The 25,042-nt window shown below is 36.5% G+C and overlaps 1 protein-coding gene across 1 annotated transcript; it reads right to left on the minus strand.

Annotated features, from left to right (window-relative positions):
* Positions 1-385: 385 nt before the first annotated feature.
* IL18 (interleukin 18) lies at positions 386-23,183 on the minus strand. The gene is made up of 6 exons (XM_061202559.1): positions 23,077-23,183; positions 8,998-9,081; positions 8,203-8,214; positions 3,886-4,020; positions 2,940-3,073; positions 386-607 (listed from the first exon to the last, which is right to left on the minus strand). Exons 2-6 carry the CDS (start codon positions 9,071-9,073, stop codon positions 386-388), a joined length of 579 nt encoding a protein of 192 aa, XP_061058542.1. The 5' UTR covers positions 9,074-9,081; positions 23,077-23,183.
* Positions 23,184-25,042: the final 1,859 nt, after the last annotated feature.

Below are 25,042 nucleotides of genomic sequence, written 5' to 3' on the forward strand. Positions count from 1 at the left end.
ACATGGTGAATCACTGTTTATAGCTTAAAATCTTTAAGGTTTTAATTATTTTCTTAAAAACTAGAAAATTCAAATATCAGTTTTATTCATTATTAGGACCAATAACCCAAAATATTCAAAACACTTCTATTGAATATAATCTATTTTCCCATTAACACTGTAGAATGTGTTTTCAAACTATGCATTCTTTTTACATTATACAAATATTTAATTCACCTGGACAAGAGGAAGTCAATTCAATTTCATGAAAGCTTATTATTCATTTCTCAGTAGTATTTTTTGAGATCATTATTCATTTTATTTCATCATTATAATTGTAGGTTCGAACTCATAACCCTTTTGAAACACAAAAACTCAGAAAGTTCAAACTATGCAATTTTAATATCTAGTTCTTGTTTTGAACAGTGAACATTACAGATTTATCTCCATTTTCATCCTTTTTTTTCAAAATGAGTTTGAAAAGGTCGTTCTCTTTTTTACAGGCTAGAAAGTATCCTTTGTACAATGAAGACTCAAATTGTATCTTATCATCATGTCCTGGAACACTTCTCTGAAAGAATATGATGTCATTTCCTTCATCATCAATATTATCAGGAGGACTCATTTCCTATAGAGAAAAAAAATTACTTAATTTTTTTAGGACATGACCAATACGAATATGTGCAGTTTATTTTGAAATATATTACTACACAGAACTAAAGAGGTTTATATTCTCAAGAGTTAAGAAAAAAAATCTCTGATTATAGGAATACTGATCTCCTTTCCCTCTTAATTTCTAACCTTCCATTCTTCTTGTCCACTTTGGCTTTTCACACTATGGAATGCACATTCAGGTCCAGGCCTCTAGTTTTTCCCAATATACCCATCAGATGATTTCCTTCTCTCCTCCCCCATTAAGTAGAGTCCATATTTGCTTAAGATGAAGTAGAGTTTCAGCAAAGACCACAACCTTTTTAGGCTAATATCAGTTCCTGTCTTCTCCAGCCATTCACAGCTAAAGACATTGATGACCTCCACCCATAGGCCTAGGGTAGCTCCAGTTTGTGAACCAACTGTGAGAGAGGCAGGAAGTGGCAGTAATCTCAACTGTTTCCTTCAGTGGAGCCTAGAACTGAAACTGGCTATAAATAGACCCATTACTTGTTCTAGGGCTTAGTTAGCAGCTTTTGGTGCTTCCCTGCCAAGCATTCCAGTTCCATAGTAGTCCTGAGTTTCTATCCTGAAAGTAGTCTGTCTCTTGGCTGGACCTTGCCCTGGGAGGCCAGATGGTGATTCCTATATCTCAGCTGCAGAGTAGGGATTTCCTAAGAATGGCTAGATCACTTGAAACTATAATCCTGCTGGTCACCTAACTGACAGCACTGCCTGCACTTTTCCTATTTTTGCATCATGCCTACTTTCAGGATGGACTAGAAAATGTGAGGACCACCTCAGGTTCTTTCCATGTTAATCCCAGAACCAGTAGAAAATTTGAACTTAATTTTGACCCTCTGGTAGCAAAGATCTTCATGATCCTAAGGACTGACAGAGAGACCTTCAGACCCAAAATAGCATCCCAGCATCCTCCTTAGATGCCTGAAAGAACCTTTTTTTCCCCCCAAACTTCTCAATCAATTATGGAATTTATAGCCATAACTCTTGACCTTTGTCCTCTATCAACAAGTGTGAATCTTGAATTAATGAGAGGATAAATTAGTTCTCCCATTCTATTATCTGCCAAGCACTTTTCCCATTTTCTTGACACTCTCCGCAGTCTCTCAATAAGAATCCACTTATATATAGATCAGTCTCTCAATAAGAATCTACTTATATATTTTCCCAGTTTCTGACTCTGTCTCTGCAGCTGAATTAGTTTTCCTCTATCCCACATGGCTTGAGCTTGGCCATCTCTCTCTTTCCCTTCTGATTTTGTTGTTAAGTAACAACATGCTTAATCCTCTCCACCCTGCCTGTCCACCTCCAGGCTTCTAACGCCATTACAATAACTGAGCTTCCTAGCTGTCAGGTCAGGGAGCAGGGACTCCAAATTGTCACCTGAAGGGGTGGTACTCTGCTTGGAAGGGGACGGCTAAGGGATTTGTTTGGAGGCTCTATTTGTTACAGACACACTGATCTTATCTGCATTATATTTTCGAGTGGCTTTTTCCTCCCTCCCAAGTTGCCCCTTGGCATGCCTACGAAAGTCATACTCTAAAAGTCTTCAAGACATGGGATTCACCTTTGAAACACTGCCAATTTGTGAGCATACCCTGCCTGCTCTCATTGGGAGGAAAGTTTTCTGGGTCAACCCATATCTATAGTTAATGGTTGTTTATCTAATAATAATGGGAAAAAAAGAGAAAAATAATGATGGAGGATAGAGAAAAAAGCAGTGGTCAGAAATAATTTATACCTGGCTTTTGATACATTATACCATTGCTCTTACAACAGATCCTATTAATTTTGTTCACTTAGATTAACATTAAAAATAACATACATCAACTGAAAGCTGAAGGTTGTGGCTACGACTTAGGCTAAGAAGTAGGAACAAAACAATTAGGGATTAAAATATTATCATCATAATTTACAAAGTAGAGGGTTTACAGAAGAACGATTAACTTCATTCTGTGTAGCAAGACTTATTCTGGAAAGTCACATGCAGTTCTTAAACATGATAATTTATATATATATATATATTCTGTATTATTATTTATCTATAGATTGATTATTCAGAAGACCTAGGTTATGAAACAAGTGTTGATACCCTTCCTCCCTACGGCAGGCTCAGAAAAACCATGATGTTACTATAGTAGGTTAAAGAGCTTGACAGTTTTTAGTAACTGTCTATTTTAATGGTTCTCTACTTCTTGCTATTCTTATTCTAGATAAAAGGTTGGACTGGGGATATTTTGGTTTTCTAATTTTGCACATAAATATAACTAAAACAAATTAAGTCTTACCTTAAAGGAAATAATTTTGTTCTTACAGGAGAGAGTAGAAATTTTCTTACAGTGCACAGAGATGGTTACTGCCAGACCTCTAGTGAGGCTGTCTTTATACATACATATGATAAATATGGTCTGGGGTGCATTATCTAAAATAAACATTCACAAATGAGAACACTAGTTAGAAGAATTTTTGCAAATAAGCATTTAGGGAAATTAGCCAAAGGACAATCCTTAATAGGTCCATTACCAATCCCACACTCTGAGATTCAGCCATGTAGCAGAAGGAGACTATACACAGTGACACACATATTCTTTAAAACACATTTAAATATGTATTATAATACAAATGCAGCAACTTTTAAAGTGTTTTAGAGATATTCTGAATTCTAAAAGATTGTCTTTAGCTTTTAAACGGTAAATAGAATATTAAAGCTCTATCTGTTAAGGTAAAAATTCAGCATTTTTCAAGAGTGCATCATTCACTTTTTCAACTCTGCCTAAACTCTGATATTTGAAATTCATTCCTTGGAAGGCACAGTAAAGTTATTCATTTTCTAAGGCACTCTAAATTTCTGGTGGAAGACAGACTTATTTGAAGTGCTTGTATATTTATATTTAATTTTGACTTCTGAAAATGTTATCAGCAATTTCAGCTATAACCAGCAGGTATTAAGGATCCAACCCAATGAAGAGCATATACAGTTAATGCAATTACAGTGAAGGGATGGTGATCCAAATGTAGGCTCAAAGATCATGACCCCAGCACTATCTTTATTGTATCAATTTTTCAGCCCAACTAAAAATTATGGATACCCTATAAAGTTTCTTGTAAGTGAAATTATTACTACCATGACTTTTCATGTAAGCATTAGGTCTATCACAGAAAATGTAGGCAGTAAATGGAATGGGAAGAAGTAGCTTGTCATTTCCATGTTTACAAATGTATATAAAAAAATACCTGAACAGTCAGAATCAGGCATATCCTCAAAGACGGGTTGACTTCCCTGGTTAATGAAGAGAACTTGGTCGTTCAAATTTCGTATGACTGAGAACTTAGGTTCAAGCTTGCCAAAGTAATCTGATTCCAGGTCTTCTACAATGCACATGAAATCTCATTTAAAAAATAATCTTTTTTTTCTAAATTTACAAATAGGCATATTATATGTTCCAGTTTTCAATAACAATCACAATCTTCTGTTATAGAAGCTAAGGTAAAGTTGCACAGTGTTTTTTAACCCACTTCCAGGGGCATACCTTGATTCTTGTTATCACTCAGAACCACTCTACTATTGAAATCTTAAATTCAAATATCCTACCTTTGACCACAATCTCCTATCCTTTTAGGTTTTTTATACTTTTCTTCCACTTTACTGAGGCTTCCTGATTCTTACATTTTCTTCCTATAACCTCTCCCTGTCTTCCCTTTCTTCTCTATGCAGCCTGGACCTCATGGTTCATCATTTTATCTACCCTTTTGCCAGTATCTTAAATCCCAAACTCATTTGTCTTTCTACTACAAAACTCTAAACCTGGTTGCTGAGTGCGCTGCTGGTAAACAATCATACAAATGTGCAAATTGGTGCCATAACAAACACATCGATTGTCAATACTTCTTTTCCAGTTCAGCATTCTCTTCCATAGTCCATAGCTTCAATTCCAAGCCTTCTTCATTTTCCTCAGGATCTGTGCATCATCACCTCTGCTTTCACTTTCAGCAAATGATTTCCTGCTACTCCACTTACAAACTTAACTATGGCATCACCTGTTATTTCCTCTACCCTCTTGTCCCAAGGGAAATGTGAAAAAGGTGCCTCTTCTGCTACCTAAGGTTAACCCCATTTGTGCTCTGCATGTACTTTCAGTGAAACCTTGATTTATCAATTATTCCCTCTCTTCCATCAACTCAGCAATTCTACTTCCTGGATTTTATCCTAAGGAAACATTAGAGAAATGTGTAAATATTTCTCTACAAGAATGCTTATGGGAACACTTTAATAATAAAAACAAACTGGAAACAACTTAAATGTCCATCAATTGGGAATTGATCAAGTAAATTTTGATATGCCCTTACTATGAATTATCATGAATTTAATATAATTGTAATTATTCATTGCCATGGAAAGATGGAAAGATGTCCATGTGTATTAAACTAGAAAAAGAAGCTTAGGTATAGTATTTTATATATATATAACATCAAAATGATAGCAATGAATATTTTGGGTTTTTTTCATATTTTAATTTCTCATTTTCTTATCTTCATTGCCTGAATTATTTATAATAAACAAATTATTTTTATAATCAGAAAAACATAAGGCTTTTTATTTTGAGATTTAAAACACCTCCATCAACAGAATCCCACTTTATAGCTAGTATTGTTTCCCTCCTCCTTTTAATAGCCAAGCTTCTGGCAAGAATTGTATGTATCATTTCCTTACTTTCCATTCACCCTTCTACTCATTGCAAGCTTCTTCTCACTGGCTCCATTTCTCCATCAAACTGCTTTCACCGAGATCACCAAAATCCTTGTTGCTAAATGTAATAGATACTTTCTGGCTCTCGGTTTTCAAGGCTACAAAATTCAACACAGTGCCTATTATCTCTGTCTTGAAATGCCCTCCTGGGATTCTGTGGCATTCTCTGTTTTTCTTCTTCCTCTTTGGTTGCTCTGTTCTTTATTAGCTTCTCTTTCTACTGAATCCTTTAAATGTAGGTATTCCTCAGAGTTTAGTCCTTGGCTTTTACTTCCTCACGCTACACATTTCCTCTGATTTGTCATGTTATTCTTATAGCTTCAGATGTAATTTCTACCGTATATATGTCTCCCACATCCGTATATCCAGCCCCAAATTTTCTCCTGAGTTTAGAACCACATGTCCAAGAATCTACTGGACATCTCCATTAGGATGTCCCACAGATATCATCATTCATCATCAATAAATTCATCATCTATCTTCCTCTTTGCCCTGGAAACCTCTCTACCCTGCTCTTCCTCTTGCGTTTCTTATTTCACTGAATGGTACAAATTGCCTACGTGAAAAAACATAGGCATCAGCTTTTCTGTCTTTCTTTCCATCCCCTTCCAAATCCATGTCCTGTTGATTCTTCCAAGTTTTTCTAAAATCCATTCACAGCTCTTCAATGGCACCCCACTGTGCCTACCTTAATTCATGTCGCCATCATTTCTTATAGGGACTACAATAATAGCTTCTTAATTGGCATTCCCCTCCCCTCTTTTTTTGCCCCCACAGCAATTCTTTATATGGAAGCCAGAAGGAATTAAAATTCAATTTTAATTAAAGTTAACATTCAGAGATACGATCATGTTATCTTTGAATTTTAATGAATGACACTGCCACCCACAATAAAGATTGTATTTTCCATATTTTCCTTGCAGCTGGTGCCATATGACTAAATTCTAGTCAATGGAGTATGAGTGGATTTGATGTTTACAACTTCTAAATAGAGCTTTTAAAAGGAGTGGGCCTGTCTTCCTCTTATTTTAAACACCTTCTTGCTAGCTGGGATGTGGACCCAGGAAGTGTAATGATGATTTTCAAGTATGTAAATGATTTCAGCAACTAGGGAAGATGGAATAGAAGAAGACAGAAGAAACTTTAGATTCCAACATCATCAGGCTGCATCCAGCCATACCAATACTGAACTGCCTACTTGGATTCATATTTGAGAGAAATATTTTCTATCTTATTCAGTTACTGTATTTTTGGATCTCTTTGTTACAGCAAACTAATCTGTATCCCAGATCATACATATTGTGCTTAATGAATCCCCATTACCCCAAAGATAAGGTTCAAATTCCATACCTTGGAATAACAGAACCTTCTTGATCTGCACCCTATTTATCATTCTTCTCTCATCATTTTCCTACTCTTACTCTACTCCCATTCTGAATTACTCTTAATTCCTCATACATACCATGCTTTCTTTCATGTCTTGATCTTTGCATGTGTTCTTCTCTCTGCATAGAATACCTTCTCTTGGCTAACCCCTATTTACTCTTCAATTCTGTTCCTCTTTCAAAATGCCCTCCCAGAGTCTACTGGACTAAATTAGGTGCCCTTCTATGTGCTCCCATAGCATCTGTGCCTTCATAACACTTAACATACCACATTCCATTTGCCTCCCTAATGTGCCTGCTTCTCCCTATAGGAACTGTGTTTTGCTCACAATTGTATTGTAGGGCCTAACATAGTGCCAGAGATACAGATGCCAATATTTATTGAACCAAATAAATGGGAGTAGGGCAAATTTTAAGAAACATGAGGAGCTATATGACAATGACATTTCAATAAGTCTGGAAAAGAAACTGGAAGGAATAGTATTTTTCAAAAGTTCCTGTTGTATATTTCCAGTCCAGTAAGGATCACCTTAAGAATGGAGAAAGTGCTTTTTAAGGAAAAGTATGAGAAACTAATGACCTTTAATAATCTGGGGGTCCATGAGAGCAGCGGTCCCCAACCTTTTTGGCACCAGGGACCGGTTTCTGGAAGACAATTTTTCCATGGACTGGGGCCGTGGTTTGGGTGGCGGGATGGTTCAGGCGGTAATGCGAGTGATGGAGAGCAGCAGGTGATGCTTCGCTCCCTCACCCTCTGCTCACCTCCTGCTGTGCAGCTGGGTTCCTAACAGGCCGCGGACCGGTACTGGTACTGGTCCACGGCCCAGGGGTTGGGGACCCCTGAGTTAGAGGATCATAGGCTTTATATGCGTATGATCCTCCCTGAATGCCAACAGGACAAGGAATGGGTACATCTACTTAGGAAGACAATGACTCAACCTAATAGGTCTGTTTGCTCTACTTTCCCCCATCTCCTCTACTTCCAGAATTCTCTGAACCCTGGGAGCCTCCCAGGCTTCTTTTCAGAGCACTTCTGAGAGGGAAGGTTGAAGAAAGAAGATGTTCCTGATTTTGGACAACAATTCTCATGCTGCAACCCCTTTTCCTATGTACTCCAGAGAATCCATGACTTTCTGCTAATCTCAGGATCTATGTAATTGGCAAGGTCTATTTTGCAGATTCTAATAGCTGAGAATTTCCTATGATGTAGAGAAGTGTATTTTATTAGAAATTCCCTTATAGTCATCTTTATTCCAAGGCAGTGCTATTGAGTCCACATTCCTTTGAGGGAATATTAGCTTCTCAAATAGATCGGTACCAGTTTTTCAGCTGAGAATGGTGATATGGATGTGCTGGTGGGATGCTTACTCAAGTAGCTATTTATTTTTACAAAGAAAGAGAAATAAATTTATACTTTACCATCATTTTCAGCTAAAGGGGAAAAAAGAGAAAAAAATATGTTAAATTCTATATTTCTACTCAATTTCCTCTCACCCTTCTCTTTTATTACTCTTTTCTGCCCCTCTGCATTCTTTAACCCCTATCTTACTGGTGATGGTTTTTGTTGGCCCCGTAAAAATATAATCATCCAAAACGTCCCATAAAATGAAGCTAATTAGACTTAGTGTGATCTCAGGTATGTTAGATATAAAACCTAAATCTAGGGTTTATAAATTTAAATTTGTAGCCAAAAAGAAATTTTATAAAATGATAGATTTTACTCTTAAATTTATTGCTTCAATGGAAAGTCACCTAAGAACTTTCTATGAAGCTTTCAAATGAAACCAAACTGCCCAAGGAAGCTTAATCATAAGAATCTGTTTTTATTTGTCAAATGTATTTACATAAAATGGTATAACTCACAGAACTCTAGATTTCAGATATGTATCTCTTACATAATTTGCCAGGTTGCTTTGGGAAATTGTATATCCAATTCTGTGGGATTTTCATGACATGCACCTGCAGCCACCTTGTGAGTGGGCTACTACTAACTAAGTGCCAGGACATGTGGCAGGACAAGGTGCTGGGACCTTGGACATGTTATGGTTAATTTCTAGAGACGCAATATTTTTTTTTTCCAGAGAAGTGTGTCGTTAGTGTTAAAATGGAATTTGGTGACAAAAAACAAGTCACTTAATAGTTCACCTTACAACATCTTTTCTAGTTATATACATTTATCTAAACTCTGTATTTGGTCTACGGTTTTGAACTTACCTACAAAGTAAAGTGTACTGTTAATAAATTTCATTTCCACAAAGCTGATGCAATTGTCTTCTGGTTCAGCAGCCATCTTTATTCCTAATGAAAGCAAAGAGTCATCTGTTAAAAGGTAGTGATTGTTCCTTTTACACAAAAGGAATCTTTTACCACTTATTGCCTTGTTCTACCTCCAATTTCAGAAATCCAGCACGCTGACGAACACTCTGGACATTTAATAAATGCCAGGAGTCTTCAGTTTATGAATGTACAAGTTCAAATGTTCTTTTGCAAACTGTTAGATATTCGGAATCCAGAAAGCATTTTCTCATTAAACAATGTTATAAAGGGTGGATAAGTGGTCCATTATTGAACTGAATTATTGTTCCAGTATTTTGGTGGAAATATACATATATTATCAGAATAAATATAGGATGCCAGAAACACACCTAATCCTGTCCTTTAAGTAGGGGCTGGTTCTATCTCTGTCTTACAACCAATGGGATCCTGTGAGTGAGATACTGAAGGTTGTGACTTCATTGTCAAAGTGCTAAAGGTGAGGCAATGATAAAAATGGTGTTTCTGCCTGGGAGTGGGGCTAGTGGGAGGAGGCTGAAGGGCTCTGGCATCTGATGGCTCTCTTTCTCTCTGAGCAATAGCAGCTTTTGATCTGGAGTCTGGACTATACTATGCTTTTTGCACAAGTAATACATGAATACAATCTTCCTGTAAAACATCAAATAATATAGGATTTGAAAATGTTAAAAATTCTTTTTGCTCTTCTCCTTTGTGCCACCCCACCCAACCCCACTCCAATATGGTGTGTATCCTTCCAGACCTTTGTTTATGGAGCAGGGGTTCTAAATCTGGGAAATCTGTGAACTTGGATGGGGAAAATATTACACAATTATTTTCACCAACCTCTTTTTTAAAAAAAAAAATTTATTTATTTATTTGTTTTTATTTTTGGCTGTGTTGGATCTTTGTTCTGTGCACAGGCTTTCTCCAGTTGCAGCGAGTGGTGCACGGGCTTCTCATTGCCATGGCCTGTCTTGCTGCAGAGCACGGGCTCTAGAGCGCAGGCTCAGTAGTCGTGGCACACGGGCCCAGTTGCTCCGCGGCATGTGGGAATCTTTCCGGGCCAGGGATCGAACCCGTGTCCCCTGCATTGGCAGGCAGATTCCCACCCACCGTGCCACCAGGGAAGCCCTTTTCACCAACTTCTAACTGAAATTTAACAGTTCCTTCCATTATGGTGTAGGAAACAAACCACACTATTATTCACAGTACCTGTGACTATCATTAATAGACATACATATTTCTTACTGTATTGTAATTGTTGCAGAGATCTTGAAATATGGTTTAAACTCATTACTACTTTGAAATATATGGAAGTTATTAGTCCCAACAGGACATCTTGTTGTTAATGTGTTAATAAAGATGCACATATATACCTTATCAAAATATGTTAAAATTTTTTTAATAACCCTTTAATTACAAAGGGTTTCCTTTCTCATTCTAAGTATTTAATTTTATGCATATAAAAGCATGATTCTGAGAAGGGGTCCACAGACTTCACCAGATTGTCCATGAGGGTCCACAGAAATGATTAAGAAATTCTACTCTAGAGTTCAGAAGTCCCTTGGTTTCCTGAGGACAGTTTTATGGTTGGTGCTCCAAGGAAGGTGGTTGGGTCACAGTTGTCAATTGGTATATATGGGGGTGTTCATACGTCTATACTTAGAGGTTGAGAAATGACTCAAATGTTTTCTAGCATAGTTTGCTGAGGCCAAACGTATACAGAGGAAGCAGGAAATTAAAACCCAGTTGAAAACATTTAATCCAAATTAAGCTAACACAAAATAAATGTTAGTTGATGGCTATTTTTTGTTTTTGTTTTTTACTTTTTATTATGGAAAATTCGTATACATTGTGAAATGATCACCACAATAAATCAAGTTACCATCTGTCACTGTACAGTTACAAAAATCTTTTTTTTTATTGTGATGAGAACTTCTAAGACAACTTATTAGTAACTTTCAAATTTGCAATACAATATTATTGACTATAGTCTACATGCTGTACTTTACATCCCATAACTTATTTATTTTATAACTTGAAGCTTGTACCTCTTGATCCCCTTTACTCATTTTGCCCGCCCCATCCCCCTCCCCTCTGTTGACCACTAATCTGTTTTCTATGAGCTTTATTTTATTTTGTTTTGTTTGTTCATTTGTTTTGTTTTTTTAGATTCCACATATAAGTGAAATCATGTAGTATTTATCTCTCTGTGTGATTGGTTTCACTTAGCATAACACTTTCAAGGTGCATTCATGTTGTTGCAAGATTTCATTATTTTTATGAATGGTAGTCCAGTATATATACCATATCTTCTTTATCCATTCATCCATTGATGGACACTTACGTTGTTTCCATATTTTGGCTATTGTGAATAATCCTACAATGAACACAGGGGTGAATACATCTTTTTGAATTAGTGTTTTTTGTTTTCTTCAGATAAATACACAGAAGTAGAATTGCTAGATCATATGGTAGTTCTATTTTTAATTTTTTGAGGAGATTCCATACTGTTTTCCATAATGTCTGCACAAATTTACATTTCCATCAACAGTGCACAAGAGTTCCCTTTTTTCCACATCTTCGCCAACACTTGTCATTTCTTGTTCTTTTGATAATAGCCATTCTGACAGATGTGAGATGATAAGTGATTGTGGTTTTGATTTGCATTTCTCTGATGGTTAGTGATGTTGAGCATCTTTTTTATGTACATGTTGGCTATCTGTATGTCTTCTTTGGAAAAATGTCTATTCAGATCTTCTGACCATTTTTAAAAATATTTTTAAATTATTTATTTATTTATTTATTTTTGGCTGCATTGGATCTTTGTTGCTGCACGTGGGCTTTCTCCAGTTGCGGCAAGTGGGGGCTACGGGCTTCCCATAGCAGTGGCTTCTCTTGTTGCGGAGCACAGGATCTAGGTGCGTGGGCTTCAGTAGTCGTGGTGTGTGGGCTCAGTAGTTGTGGCTCACGGGCTCTAGAGTGCAGGCTCAGTAGTTGTGGTGCATGGGCTTAGTTGCTCCGTGGCATGTGGGATCTTCCCAGACCAGGGCTCGAACCTGTGTCCCCTGCATTGGCAGGTGGATTCTTAACCACTGTGCCACCAGGGAAGCCCCTTCTGACCAATTTTAAAGTCAGGTTTTTTGTGGTTGTTGTTGTTATTGAGTTGTGTGAGTTCTTTATATATTTTGAATATTAATCCCTTATTGGATATGATTTGCAAATATCTTCTCCCATTCAGTAGGCTGCCTTTTTATTTTGTTGATGGTTTCTTCATTGTGCAGAAGCTTTTTTGTTTGATATAGTCTCATTTGTTTAGTTTTGCTTTGGTTGCCGTTGCCTTTGGAGTCAGAGCCAAAAATATATATATATTGCTAGACTGATGTCAAGGAGATGTCTGCCTATGTTTTCTTCTAGGAGTTTTATGGTTTCTGGTCTTACATTCAAGTCTTTAATCCACTTTGAGTTAATTTTTCTGGATGGTGTAAAATAGTTGGCCAGTTTCATTCTTCTGCATGTGGCTGTCCAGTTTTCCCAATACAATTTATTGAAGAGACTGTCCTTTCCCATTGTATATTCTTGCCTCCTTTTTCATAGATTAATTGGTCATATATGTGTGGGTTTATTTCTGGGCTCTCTGTTTTGTTCCATTGATCTATGTGTTTGTTTTTGTGCTAATACCATACTGTTTTGATTAATATAGCTTTGTAATATAGTTTGAAATCAGGGAGTGTAATGCCTCCAACTTTGTTCTTCTTTCTCAAGATTGCTTTGGTTATTTGGAATCTCTTGTGGTTCCATACAAATTTTAGGATTTATTGTTCTATGTCTGTGAAAAATGCCATTGAAGTTTTGATAGGGATTGCATTGAATATGTATATTGCTTTGGGTAATACGGACATTTTAATTATATTAATTCTTCCAATTCATGAGCATGGAACATCTTTCTATTTATTTGTGTCTTCTTCAGTTTCTTTCATCAATGTCTTATAGTTTTCAGCATACAGATCTTTCACCTCCTTGGTTAAATTTATTCCTAGATATTTTATTCTTTTTGATGCAATTGTAAATGGGATTGTTTTCTTAATTTCTCTTTCTTATACTTTGTTGTTAGTGTATAAAAATGCAACAGATGTTTGTATATTGATATTGTACTCTGCAGTTTTACTGTATTCATTTATTCTAACAGTTTTTTTTTTTGGAGTCTTAGGGTTTTCTATATATAAAATCATGTTTTCTGCAAATAGTGACAGTTCTACTTCTTCCTTTCCAATTTGGATGTCTTTTATTTCTTTTTCCCAATGAATTGCCCTAGCTAGGAATTCCCATACTGTGTTGAATAAAACTGGCAATAGGTGGTATTCTTGTCTTGTTCCTGATCTTAAACAAAAAGGTTTCAGCTTTTTGCTGTTGAGTATGATGTTAGCTGTGGGCTTGTCATATATGGCCTTTATTATGTTGAGGTACACTCTCTCTATACCCACTTTGTTGAGGGTTTTTATTATGAATGGGTGTTGAATTTTGTCAAAGACTTTTTTGCATTTATTGAGATGATCATGTGATTTTTATCCTTTATTTTGTTAATCTAGTGTATCACATTGACTTCTGGATGTTGAACCATCTTTGCATTCCTGGAATAAATCCCACTTGATCATGGTGTATGATCCTGCTAACATATTGTTGAATTCAGTTTACTAATATTTTGTTGAGGACTTTTCATCTATATTCATGAGGGATGTTAGTCCGTAATTTTCTTTTTTTGTGGTTTCCTTGTCTGATTTTGGTATCAAGGTAAAGCTAGCCTTGTAAAATGAGTTTGGGAGCGTTCACGTCTCTTCAGTTTTTTGGAAGAGTTTGAAAAGGATTTGGTATTAATCTTCTTTGAATGTTTGGTAGAATTCATTAGTGAAGACTTCTGTCCTGGAATTTTTTTGTTGGAAGGTTTTTGATAACTGATTCAATTCAGTCTTGGAAGACTGTGTGTTTCTAGAAATTATCCATTTCTTTTAGGTTGTCTGATTAGTTGCTATATAATTGTTTATAGTAGTTTTTATGATACTTTGTATTTCTTTGTATCAGTTGTAATTTCTCCTCCTTCATTTCTGATCTTTTTTGTTTGAGCTCTTTGTCTTTTCCTCTTGTCTACTTAAAGGTTTGTCAATTTTGTTCATCTTTTCAAAGAACCAGATCCTAGTTTCCTTGATCTTTTCTATTGTCATTTTAGTTTGTATTTCATTTGTTTTAGCTCTGATTTTTATTATTTCCTTCCTTCTACTGACTTTGGGCTTAATTTGTTCTTTTTAAATTTCCTTTAGGTATAAAGTTAGATTGTTTGAGATTTTTCTTGTTCCTTGAGGTAGGCCTGTATCACTATAAACTTCCCTCTTAGAACTGCTTTTGTGCACCCCGTAAGTTTTGGCATGTTAATTTTCCATTTTCACTTGTCTCAAGATAATTTTTTAATTTCTCTTTTGATTTGTTCATTGACCCATTGGTTGTTCAGTAGAATGTTGTTTAATCTCCACATATTTGTGATCTTTCCAGTTTTCTTAATAATTGATTTCTAGTTTCAAACCATTGTGGTGAGAAAAGATGCTTGATATGATTTTCATTTTAAATTTATGAGACTTGTTTTGTGGCCTAACATATTGTCTATCTTCGAGAATGTTCCACATGAACTTGAGTGCACTTGAGAAGAATGTGTATTCTGCTGCTTTTGGCTGGAATGTTCTGTATATATCTATTAAGTCTATTGGACTAATGTGTCATTTAAAGATATTTCCTTATTGATTTTCTGTGTGGATGATCTATCCATTGATGTAAGTGAGATATTAAAATCCCTTACTCTTACTGTTTTACTGTTAATTTCTCCCTTTAAGACCATTAATATTTGATTTATATATTTAGGTGCTCCTATTTTGGGTGCATAGATCTTTATAAATGTTATATATTCTTGCCGGGTTGACCACTTTATCATTGTGTAATGATCATCCTTGTCTTTTATTACAGTCTTTGTTTTAAAGTCTATTTTGTCCGATATAAATATAGCTACTCCAGCTTTCTTTTGGTTTCCATTTTCATGAAATATCTTTTTCCATCCCTTCACTTTTAATCTGTATGTGTACTTACATCTGAAATGAGTCTCTTGTAGGCAGCATATAGATGGTTCTTATATTTTTATCCATTCAGCCACTCTCTGTCTTTTGATTGGAGAATTTAGTTCCTTTACATTTAAAGTAATTATTGATAGGTATGTACTTGTTGCCATTTTGTTAATAGTTTTCATTTCTCTTTGTTTATCATTCCTCTTTGTTTCTTCTATTCTTTCTTCCCTTATTGTTTGATGACTTTCTATAGTGTTATGCTTAGATTCCTTGCTCATTTTTTTGGTATGTATCTACTATAGGTTTTTGCTTGGTGTTTACCATGAGGGTCACATGTAACAGTTTATATATTAAAGAGTATATTTTAAGTTGATAAGAAGTTAAGACTGAATGCATTATAAAACTACATTTTTACTTCCTCCCCAAACGTTTTATGTTTTGATGTCATATTTTACATCTTTTTACTTTCTGTATCCCTTAACTAGTTATTGTGTAGTTATTATTTTTGTCTTTTAATCTTTATACTAACGTTATTAATCCACTACCTTTATTATATATTTACCTTTATCAGTGAGATTTTTACTTTCATGTGTTTCTTGTTCCTAATTAGTGCACTTTCTTTTCAGCTTAAAAAAGTCCCTTTAACATTTCTTGTAAGGCTGGTTTAGTGGGGATGACCTCCTTTAACTTTTGTTTGTTTGCAAAGCACTTTATCTTTTTTCCAGTTCTGAATGACAGCCTTTCCAGGTAGAGTATTCTTGGTTGGAAGTTTCTTTCTTTCAGCACTTTGAATATATCATGCCACTCTTTTCCGGCCTGCAAAGATTCTGCTGAGAAATCTGCTGATACTCTTATGGGGCTTCTTTGGATATAACACATGTTTTTCTCTTGCTGCTTTCAAGATTCTCTCTTTAATTTTTGATATTTTAATTATAATGTGTCTTGGTGTCTTTAGATTCATCTTTTTTTGGAACTCCCTGGACTTCCTGGATCTGGATGTCTGATTCATTCCCCAGGTTAGGGAAGTTTTCAGCTATTATTTCTTCAAGTAAGTTTTCTGCCCCCTTTTCTCTCTTCTCCTTCTGGGAACCCAGTAACGTGAATGCAATTCTGCTTGATGCTTGTCCCATTGGTCCCTTAAGCTATCTTCACTTTTTAAAATTTGTTTTTCTTTTTGCTGTGTTAGGGTGAGTTCCACTGCCTTGTATTCCAGATCACTGATTCTTTCTTTGCTTCATCTAGTCTGCTGTTGAACCCCTGTAGTGTATTTTTCAGTTCAGTTGTTGTATTCTTCAGCTCTCTGACTTCTGTTTGGTACTTTCTTATTGATCCTATCTCTTTGTTCAAGTTCTTACTGTGTTTATCCATTCTTCTCCTGAGTTCAATGAGCACCTTTATGACCATTACTTTAAAATCTTTATCAGGTAAGTTAGTTATCTCCTTTTCATTAAGATTTTCTTCTGGGGTTTTATCTTATTAATTCCTTTGGAACATAATCTTCTCATTCCTCATTTTCCTTGACTCTCTGTGTTTGTTTTTATGTATTAGGCAAAACAGCTATCTCTCCTAGTCTTGAAGGAATGGCCTTGTATAGAGATGAACCTTACTGTTTAAGCTTGCCCTAGTTCTTGGTTGTCACTCAACCTTTGTGATTGTCTATGCAGCCTGATTTATTCTTGATAGGTCCCAAGTGCTGAGGGTGTGCCAAGACCTGTGAGTATTCCAGAGGGGTAGACCTCAGTCAGCCCCTAGTTTCAGGCTGATTAGAAGTCAGACCTTCAGGCAGCAGCTTTTAAGATATGCAAATATATATTGCCCTATGGGACCGCAATTGTGAGCTCTGCTAGCCTCCAGACCTGGTCATCTGAAGGTGTCTCTTTGACTACAGTTGCAAAAATCCGGGCTCCAGTAGAGTGTGTGAGCTCCTTTCTGGTAGGTGCTGGTGAACTGTAGCAAAGGCGAAAGAGAGTGCAGAGATGGTTCCCCCAGCCTGTGTTCCTTGAGAGTACTTCTATAGCCTCTAGATGAGTGGTAAACCTGAAGTGTGCCCTTCAGGCTGAAGCTCCAGGACAAGTCATCAGTCCTTTTTCACAGGGAGACTGGAGGTACAGTCTGCTGTCTGTGCAGTACCCTGAGGTGGTAGCCTTCGGAGAACTCCCTGATTGTTTCAGATTCATGGGACCCAGAAATGCAATCCCTCCAGCCACCAGAGCTAGGAGCTGGAGGAGCATCCCTCATGTGGGCTGTGCACACCTGCCTCACCTTGGCAGGGCCACAAGAGCAGTGCGGGGGTGTGGTGTGCCCAGTGGTATTAGCAGGTTAAAGGGAGAGTGCAAAGATAGCACCTACCAGTGCCGGTGCTAGCAAGATAGAGGGAAAATGCAAAAATAGCATCTGCCAATGCCTCCATCCAGGTGGAGAGAGTCCCAAAAGGCTCCCGCATCTCCCTCAGATGCTTTAAGATTAGCAAATGAATCTCCTTCGCTTATGGTCTGGGTGCTTTTCAGACTGCTACTTTTGTGATGGGTCCTGTGGTGAGTGAGTCAGCACACAAGCCTTTTAAGAGTGGAATCTCTGTTTCCTACAGCCTTATGGTTCTCCTGGATGTAAACTCTATTGATTTTCAAAGCCAGATGTATTGGGGGCTCATCTCTTTAGTGCAGTTCCCAAGGGCTATGGTGCCTGATGTGGGGCACTGACCTCTCGCTCCTCAGGTAGTAGCTCTGTTTTGTGATATCAATCCTGATTGTGGGTTGCTGCACCGTAGGTGTGGTTTTTGGTGAGACCATGTCTCTCCCTCTCCTACCCATCTGGATGTGGCTCTTTTTTCTTTTTTTGTGGAGGAGATTTCAGCTAGTTTTTAGGTCTTTTTCAGAGGGAATGATCCATATGTAGCTGTAGATCTGCTGTCTGTGGCAGGAGGTGAGTTCAAGATCTTCTGAGGGCACCATCTTGAATCAACTCTCTATTTGGTGGCTATTTAACAGTTTTATCTAGATTCAGTTCATATGTAATATATAAGCATATATATGTATATATATATATATATGCACATATGTATGGTTTTAAATTTATTTTAAATTTGTTTTATATTTTAATTTAAACAATATCTATAGAGAACCCTGTGGAGAGAACCACAGGGTTCTCTATGGATATTGTTTAAATAAAAAAACAAAAGAGAGAAAGAATGAGCTTTTGGAATATCTAAGTGCCTTGATGAAAGGGCATCATGGCAGGGGTGGGGGTGGGGATATTGAAAATAAATGGCTGAGATTCCCAAAGGAAAATTATACCTTCTTGACAATTTCATCAAAATCTGGCCTCAAATATTTTAACATGGTTAGCACATTCTTTATTATTTTATTATTTTTCCCCTGCTAGAATGTAAGTTCCATAAGAGAAAGAACCTCTGTTAGGTTCAGTTTTGTATTCCAAGTACCTAGAATGGTGCCTGGTACATAGCAGACATCTGATAAATGTTTGCTGAATGAATGAATAAATGAAAAAATATCTAAAATTATAATAGTAATAAATGTTAAAAAATAATACCACAATAAGCTGTTATGTCTCAAGAACTTCTGAGATATTTAAAGAATAGCTGAGCTGACATTATACTGACATGAAAGCAGATATTTCTACCAGGTATACAAGACACTTCCATGTGGCAATAGTGTCAACAGTTCACAACTCACTTGGCCTACCAGCTTTGAAACTGTCATTCTAGATAAACTATTTAATTTGGAGCTCACATATTTCATTTTGCCTATAAAGTGAGACTATTATTTTTATATTAAATTAGTTTGATTCTGCCTAGTTCAATTCAGATAAAATGTAACTTGCAGTGTAGTTGTTTGCCAAAAGCTTGTAAAGGAGAGTCAGATTTTAAAGTCCTTGTTTAAGTAGGCTAAAGAGTTTGAACTTTTTTTCTGAAAGTACTGACTTACTTTCAGTAGGAGAAAGACATGGTCAAATTTATGTTTCAAAAACCTCACTCTGGCAGCTGTAGAGAACGGATTTGATGGGATAAAGTTGGACAGAGGCCAGAAAACAACCGCAGAAGCAATTTTAACAGTTAAGCGTTGATGAGGCTACAAACTAAGGCAGTGGCTGTGGGGATGATTCAAGAGAGCTTAAACAGCAGGAGTTTTTAGCTGACTGGTTGTGGGTCAAATGGAAGAAGGAGGAACTGAGGATGACTTCAAAGTTTCTGGCTTGGGCAATTTGTTGAGTGGTTACCTCATTAAGAAAACAGAGAATGAAAGACAGGCTTGAGTGGAAAATAATTCAGTTTTGTAAATCTAAGAGATATCACAGAAGTCAAAAAACAAAGGAACTTCAAGAAGGAGCTGCTTGGAGTCTGAAGCTGCAGTCCATAATTTAGATACAAACTTAAACTTGTTCATTGAATTTGGCAATTAGGAAGTTTTGCTATCAGTAGAACAGTTTAGGGAAAGTGGAGGAACGGAAGGCAGGTGGACAAAGATCTAGGACAGAATGGGACGAAAAAGAAAAGCAAAGACAGTGAATATAAACTATTCTTTCAGGAAGTTTAGCTATAAAGTAAAGAGAGAGGGTGGCGGTTACTGGGGGATATATAACTTGCAAATTTCAATTTCTGGCTCCAGATCCACAGTTCCAACTGTAAGATATACTAATGAATTACTTTCTAAAGTATGTCCAAATAACCTGTCCCAAACTGAAACCTGGGAGTCCTTCTCAACTCTTTTGTCTAACCTTCTCCTGTCTCAAAAATACTGTAGATTATAACTCAGAAATGTGTCTAGAATTTGGTATCTCCTCTCCATCTCCACCAGCACTATTTTAAATCTAGGCCTTGTCACTTCTGGTATTTTCTATTTAATATTCCTCTACTTGGTTTTCTTGCTTTCAGATTCTCACTCACTCCATGCTGTACCCATTTATTCCCCCTTCCAGGCCAGAACTTCCCCTCCCTTTTGTGCCTGCCAAACCCTTCTTCACCCTTTATCCTTTAAAGTCACAGCTCAAACATGTCCTCTAGGAACACTTCCCTGACTCCTCCATTCCTAGCTAATCATTCTCTCCTCAGTCCCCACATCCCCCTCCCCGCATTCATGCTTCTAAAATACCTCTTATTACCCTTAATTAAGATTACAAATAGGTGTGCCCAACTTCCATCTGAGTTTCTCTAAAACAATGAGTTGTCTTCTGTTTTTTCAATCTTTAACACCTGGAAAGAGCTTATACAGAGTAGGAGCTCAATAAATGTTAAATAAATGTTTGCTATGATAAGCCTTGTAGCCATGACAACAGTGTGTAAAGGGAATGGCAGAAATTTTTTTCTGTCTTAAAACTTAAACTCCATCTGAAAGCCAGTGAGAAAGGGAAAGAATATGAGCAAAGTCTGAAAACAGATTTTTAAAAATAGAATAATTTATCTAATATTCTTCCTCTTCTTTCTTTTCCTAGTAGTTTCTTTACTTTCTCTTTTATTTCATGTGAGTGTTTATTTTGAATTCTTTATTTTCTTAGCACTCTTTTTGTTAGATCTCAATACATCTATGATTACAAGTATCATGTTCCTCTTCCTCTCCTCCCCCCTAATTTTCCTTTTCCTTTCTCATCCATGTTCCTTTGCTTTCTTAACTCTAATATGTGAAAATTACAGTTCCCATTGGATAAAAATGTTTTGAATATTTCATCTAAGACTCTGAGATTATTGACTTGAAAAAAAAAAAGAGTTATAAACCACCCCAGATAGATCCTCCCAGGAGTAAGCAGGCATAATTGATTCTTTGCAACAACAAAAAGTTTCAGTTATACAAGCCTTGGAAACTAGCCAGAGGCTAGTGAACAGTAGAAAATCATGATGGAGATTAAACCACATGTGTTCCAATCTTTTCTGGGGCAAGTCATTTAATTCTGAGGGTCTCAGTTTCCTCATTTAGACAAGAGAGAGTTGCATGGTCAATATTTAAGTTTTTTTCCAGCTCCAGCATTCTGTAATTCTAGATTCTAGTTAAGGCTGCAAAGAGAGAACTATTTATATGTGGCAAATGCCCTAGTAACCACTTCCTCATAATTCTAAAACAACACATATTGACGGAATATTTATTATATAACCAGCTTTGCTAAGCCACTGGGAGTTTAAAAGCATACTATTAGATTAAAAGTAAAAATGTCTTGAACTTGAAAAGCAATAATGATTATGTTTATCTTTGCTGTGGAATTCTAATTCTGTGGAATAGGTATGGGATGAAATGAGGAAGCATGTTACCTAATTAATTCACTAAAATCAGGCAGGTAATCATCTCTACAGCAACAAGATCAAAATCTAAATTTTCAGTTCTATAAATCATTTCGTCCTTCAAAATTTTGCCATCTTACGAAGGTAAGTATGTGGGCGTGGTAGAGGTGGGAGTGGAAGAAGACTCAGGTAAAAATTTAGGTAAATAGTTAAAGATAAAAGGTGTATATAATCAATTGCTAAATACAGACTCAAAGCAAGAAGCCAAAATAGAACTGCTGGAATGGCCTTGTGGGAAAAGGAGAATTGAATTTAATCCTGATTGCTTGACTGAATAGATGGAGGAGAACATGGAAGAGCATTTATGTGATAATTAACACAAAATTATGGTGGGGGGTGGACTGAAAGGAGATATTTTTTTACTGTAGTGGAACAATTCTGCTGTCTTGCAGTAAACACAAGGTAGGGTGGGGTTAGATTATGGAGGGCTTGGGAACTCACATAGAAGTGTTTGTATTTAATCTCACAGGCAATAGGAAAGCAGATTACTGAGCTGGCAAGGGTATTATGAAAAAGATTAGAGACAGGCTATGAAACTATAAGAATTCATGTAAGAATTCATAATATTCATGTAGGGATATTATGGACAAGCCAGATTTAAAAAGATATTTTGAAGAAAGATTTAATAGAACTTGAAATAGCTAGATATAGGCAAAAAGAAGAGTTCAAGAGTGTCCTAATTTTTGTTATTTATACTTTCAAATGGAGATATTTACTCAGCCCTTCCTTCATGTGAAATAAAATTCTCCTGGGGAATGCGATAATATTGCCCAACGTAGGCCAGCCTAAGGGTGCTGATGCAGATTCCATCAAGATTATCAACCTTTTGCAATTTTTTTGTTTGCTTTTAAAATAGTTGATTCAGAGTTGAGACTCCCTTTAAATAGAAGCTTATTTATTTTAACACTCTAAAGCAGTGATTCTCAGGGGTTTACGAGGTCAAAGCGATTTTCATAATAATTCTAAGATGTAATTTGTCATTTTCACTCTCATTTTCTCATGAGTGTACAATAAAGTTTACCAGGGGCTACATTTTGAGTGATATTGCATAAACTGAATGCAGAAGCAGATGAGAATGCAGCTGTCTTCTACTAAGCCAGATATTACGGAGATTTGTAAAAATAAAAACAATGCCACTCTTCATAGTAGTTCTTTTGGAATATATAGTTATCCGTAATTTAAAATGTTATTTATGCTAACATGTTATGTGCTTATTGTTATCTTAAAATAAATTAATAGGTCACTATTTTTTACATTTCTCAGCTTTAATTTCTAATACAGCAAATGACAGTACTACAGTAAAAAACCTAGAGAAACAAAAATTCTTCAGGATCCTCAATAATTTTTAGGAGTATAAAGAGGTCACGAGACCAAGAAGTTTGAGAACATTTCCTCTGAAGTGATACTCTCCAAGGTTGGCTAAAAGAGAGAAAAAGATTTTCCTCTGACTATGCTATGTTCCTTATGTTGTTACTGACTAGTCGCCCATCATGGTGATGTCAGAGAAGTTACCTCTCAATCGCTTTTCTAGCTTATTTATTTACCTCTAATTGCCATGCCTGGGTTTCTAAATAACGAGTAATGATATTTCTTACCTGTGCTCAATAATTTCCTAGGAGAGGACGTTACCTGAAAGGTTTGAAGTCCCTTTCTTTTCCCGATAGAAGGCAGCCCTTCAGCAGCCGAAGCAGCCAGCCAGGAATGTGGAAAGCTTTGGGTAGCAGAACTCCCCGCTGCTTGTCCGGATCCAACAGCCGTCTGGGGGAGGAGGGTGCCTAGCCCTTGGGAGAAAGGAGGAAGAAGGTGGAGGGAGGAGACTCTTCTGGCACGCCTCAGACCCGCCTTAAACGTGGGCTCTTTCCCAGGGCAATGGAACCTGAAATACAGTGTCAGAGAATACGGGAATTTCTTTTAATGTAAAATCACGGTTTTAATGAAATCATTTCTTCTGTTGCAGTTCTGGCCCTTCAAAGCTTGTACCTCTTTCCGAAATACATCCAAGCACTTAAAAAAAAAAAAAAAAAGCACCTGCTTGGTCAATTAGAAGCATCTTTTCTCGCATTAATCTTTCTCTTTTGAGACTTTCTACTCAGACTTCAGCACATTTTTTTCCTCATCTAACACTGCTGAATAATCAGCCCTACAAGATAATTCCTATAATGTAATCACACCACCGAAAATGAAACTCTTAAAGAACAGAGCGTTACTATCACAGCTTTGAAAGTAACTAGCAGAAACAAAGTTTCTTAGACAGTTTTCTCTTGAACATGTGCTAAATTGTATTACCTTGCTAGCAAGGGAATTAACAAGGCGATTTTTGTTTGTTTTTGCTTTTTTGCCAGTACAGAGACTGTATGGAAACAGAGGGGTTCTAGAGTTAGGAAACAAAGTGCTTATATAAGCAGCTAGTTGAGGTGATTTTGTTGTTGTTGTTTATTTGCTTGTTTTTGTTTTTAACAAGATAGAGTTTTCATTTCATAAGGTCATGAAACATCCTGTCCGCAGCAGTGATTACAAAGGAAGTCTAAGATAGGATGGTTGAAGGTGCTTGGTGCAGTGACTATCACAAGAGAAAAAAAAGCACATTTAAGAAGCGCAGCAACTAGAAAAAGCACGTGCGTGGCAATGAAGACCCAACGCAGCCAAAGATAAATAAATAAATAAATAAATAAATAAATAAATAAATAAATAAATTTATATACATAAAAAAAGTGTATGATAAGACTATACACGTGATTGAAACTGAAATGATAAGTTTTTATCCTCTGTGCTGTCCAGTCGGGCCAATTAACACAAAAGCATTAAGTAAACTGTGATTTAAATAAGCAGAACACTGAGCAAGTTAATTTTAAATGGTCCATTGCAATTATTTCTTTCCGGCTATGAAGATATACAATGCATAATTCACCCATTTCTTACTTTTGGGACAAACATTTTTTCCTTTGACATAGAGCAACCCAAATGTCTCTATGTCCTACCTACTTCACAGGGTTGTTTGTGAAGATTAAATGAGATGATGACAGCTCTTTGAATATTTTATTTTATTTTTTTGTGAGATCCTAGATAAGAGCATATATATATTTTTAACATCTTTATTGGAGTATAATTGGTTTACAGTGGTGTGTTAGTGTCTGCTTTATAACAAAGTGAGTCAGCTATACATATACATATATCCCCATATCCCCTCCCTCTTGCGTTTCCCTCCCAGCCTCCCTATCCCACCCCTCTAGGTGGTCACAAAGCACCGAGCTGATCTCCCTGTGCTGTGCTGCTGCTTCTCACTAGCTGTGTTACATTTGGTAGTGTATATGTGTCCATGCCAGTCTCTCACTTCGTCCCAGCTTACCCTTCCCCCTCCCCGTGTCCTCAAGTCCATTCTCTACACCTGCGTCTTTCTTCCTGTCCTGCCCCTAGGTTCTTCATAACCATTTTTTTTTAATTCCGTATATATCTGTTAGCATACGGTATTTCTTTTTCTCTTTCTGACTTACTTCACTCTGTATGACAGACTCTAGGTCCATCCACCTGACTACAAATAACTCAATTTCGTTTCTTTTTATGGCTGAGTAATATTCCATTGTATATATGTGCCACA

This window comes from Eubalaena glacialis, chromosome 10 (assembly GCF_028564815.1).
Source record: "Eubalaena glacialis isolate mEubGla1 chromosome 10, mEubGla1.1.hap2.+ XY, whole genome shotgun sequence".
NCBI classification, from domain to species: Eukaryota; Metazoa; Chordata; class Mammalia; order Artiodactyla; family Balaenidae; genus Eubalaena; species Eubalaena glacialis.